This window comes from Lynx canadensis, chromosome B2 (genome assembly GCF_007474595.2).
Source record: "Lynx canadensis isolate LIC74 chromosome B2, mLynCan4.pri.v2, whole genome shotgun sequence".
Taxonomy (NCBI): Eukaryota; Metazoa; Chordata; class Mammalia; order Carnivora; family Felidae; genus Lynx; species Lynx canadensis.
The window spans coordinates 445,262-447,703 of NC_044307.1; the positions used below are offsets into that span (position 1 = coordinate 445,262).

General features: G+C 47.5%; 1 protein-coding gene across 1 annotated transcript; it reads right to left on the reverse strand.

Moving 5' to 3' along the window:
* Positions 1–1,148: 1,148 nt before the first annotated feature.
* On the reverse strand, positions 1,149–2,108 carry LOC115514686 (olfactory receptor 10C1-like). Its single transcript, XM_030316813.1, has one exon. The coding sequence runs from the start codon at positions 2,106–2,108 to the stop codon at positions 1,149–1,151; it is 960 nt and encodes a 319-aa protein (XP_030172673.1).
* Positions 2,109–2,442: the final 334 nt, after the last annotated feature.

Consider the following 2,442-nt stretch of genomic DNA (forward strand, 5'->3'; position numbering starts at 1 on the left):
CTACGCTTGGTCCTATGACAGCTGCTGCCTGAGTTGTTAGCAAACCCTCCTGCATCCCAGCACCTGTGAGGGCTGGGTGTTGGTGCCTCAGGCAATGCCTCTCCAGGCGCCTGCAGCTACTGTGTTGTGACCATGTTCATTTCCCTTGAGAGATATTGCATGGCTCATTTCCAAGCATAAGGAGCCAGAATTCATCTGTACATATGCAAGTTTTGTAAATTATATAAAAATCTTTTAAATTGTTTATGTTAATTATGTTTAGTTCATTTTTATCTTTCTATCCTATAATTTAAATATGATTCTCTTTTTAAAAGCATTGTCACCATGGAGACTGATAAAAATTTCCCACTTTTTTCTTTTAATGTTCTGAAACGTGTTTGCTTTCTTTTTTTGCATGCTTACATATTTTATAGTACACGCAACTCACAGAAAGAATTAATTCCATGTCATGTAACAATAATTACAGTTGGAGTGCTTAAAACATTTTTTATGGAAGGAAATAATGTGTTTCATGGAGTTATTAGGGATTTGAGAGTCATGCGGGGCAGACATATGTGGGAACACTTTCCCCAGGGACTAGGGCAGAGAGTCAGATGGGACCCTCAGGGACTGGAAAATGACTAAGACTGCAGAATGAGAATTTGCCAGACTTCTGAGATATAATCTGGCAATTTATACACTAAGTCTAGACTAACATATTTTGGAAAACCTGTCTAGTGTTGGACTCACATATTAAAAATTTTTGGTAGCCAACTTCCTTCCAGAATTTGGCAATCAGAACTTAGGCTGTGAGTACAGAGGTGTCTCCAAAATTGCAGCCACTGTTATCACAGAAGGTCCTTACACAGGCTGCAGGGCTCAGAGTGTTATCACAGAAGGTCCTTACACAGGCTGCAGGGCTCAGAGTGTTATCACAGAAGGTCCTTACACAGGTTGCAGGGCTCAGAGTGTTATCACAGAAGGTCCTAACACAGGCTGCAGGGCTCACAGTGTTATCACAGAAGGTCCTTACACAGGCTGCAGGGCTCAGAGTGTTATCACAGAAGGTCCTTACACAGACTGCAGGGCTCACAGTGTATGTTTCTTTCTTTCCTCTTGGGCTGTGTGTGCATCTTTTCAAAGAGCAGATCTGCACAGTCCTTCGGTACCTACCCGCGAGTTAAAGCTTTTTTCCAGAGGGTTCTCCAGAGAGCTGCCTTGACCTCCTTGTTCCGCAAACTGTAGATGATGGGGTTGAGCATGGAGGTTACCACTGTGTAGAAGAGAGCTAGGAGCTTATCTGTTCCTGGCGAATGGCTGGCCTTGGGCCTCAGGTAGGTGACAGACCCTGAGCCGTAGAAGAGCGTCACTACGAGCAGGTGGGAAGAGCAGGTGGACAGAGCTTTCCGGCGGCCTTCAGGTGAGGGCATGATCAGAACGGCAGCTAGGATTCTGCCATAGGAAGCGATGATCAGTAGAAATGGGCTGGAAATGCAAAGAACGGCTACAACAAAGACCGCGGCCTCGTTACGGGATGTATCCCCGCAGGCAAGAGCCAGGATAGGGGGGAGGTCGCAGAAGAAGTGGTCTATTTCACAGGGGCCACAGAAGTTCAAGGAGAAAATATAGTTGGTCTGGCCCAAGCCTACCACGCAACCCACTGCCCAGGAAACCACGGCCAGCTGGGCACATAGCCCACGGCTCATTCGTGTCGCGTAGTGTAGTGGGGAGCATATGGCCATGTAGCGGTCAAAAGCCATGGCCGCCAGAAGACAGCACTCACTGATGGCGAACAGCGTGAAGAAGAACATCTGTGTGGCACACCCCTCGAGGGAGATGCCCCGGGCCTCACTCACAAGGCTCTGAAGCATCTTGGGTATGACCGAACACGTGTAGCCAATCTCCAAGAGAGACAGGTTGGCCAGGAAGAAGTACATGGGCGTGTGGAGGGTGGGGTTGGTGCAGATGGCCAGGGCTATGAGAGCATTGCCCGTCAGGGAGGCGAGGAACATGAGCAGGATGAGGGTGAATAGAAGCAAGCACTGCTCGGCAGCGGCAGAGAACTTGGCGAATGCAAAGTGCTTGACGGACTCGCTGTTGTCCTGCCACTGGGAACAGCTGAGGTTCATGACCTGGGAAGGGGTCAGCAGGCAAGGATTCGTTCAATATAAATGCAAATCTACCTATAAAGAGCACTAGTACGCCAGGTAGGTACATTTCTTACCTGCAAATCTAAAACTCAAAAAGTTTGGAAGTTACACTCGCCCTCATGCCTTTATGAACCAAATCCTACTCTGTGTTCACCATACCAGCTGATCTGCTCAAAAATACACCTGGTCACCAAGCATGACATTGAAAACAAACATTAACTCCAGCTCATTTCCGTCTTCATCTAGTCTGAGCCAGGAATTTCACTAATAGGTATTTATCCAAGGGTACAGGTGTGCTGTTTTGAAGGGGCAC

Excerpts from the sequence above, each read along its gene's own strand:
- LOC115514686 (XM_030316813.1), bottom strand. The coding sequence starts at position 2,108 with ATGAACCTCAGCTGTTCCCAGTGGCAGGACAACAGCGAGTCCGTCAAG.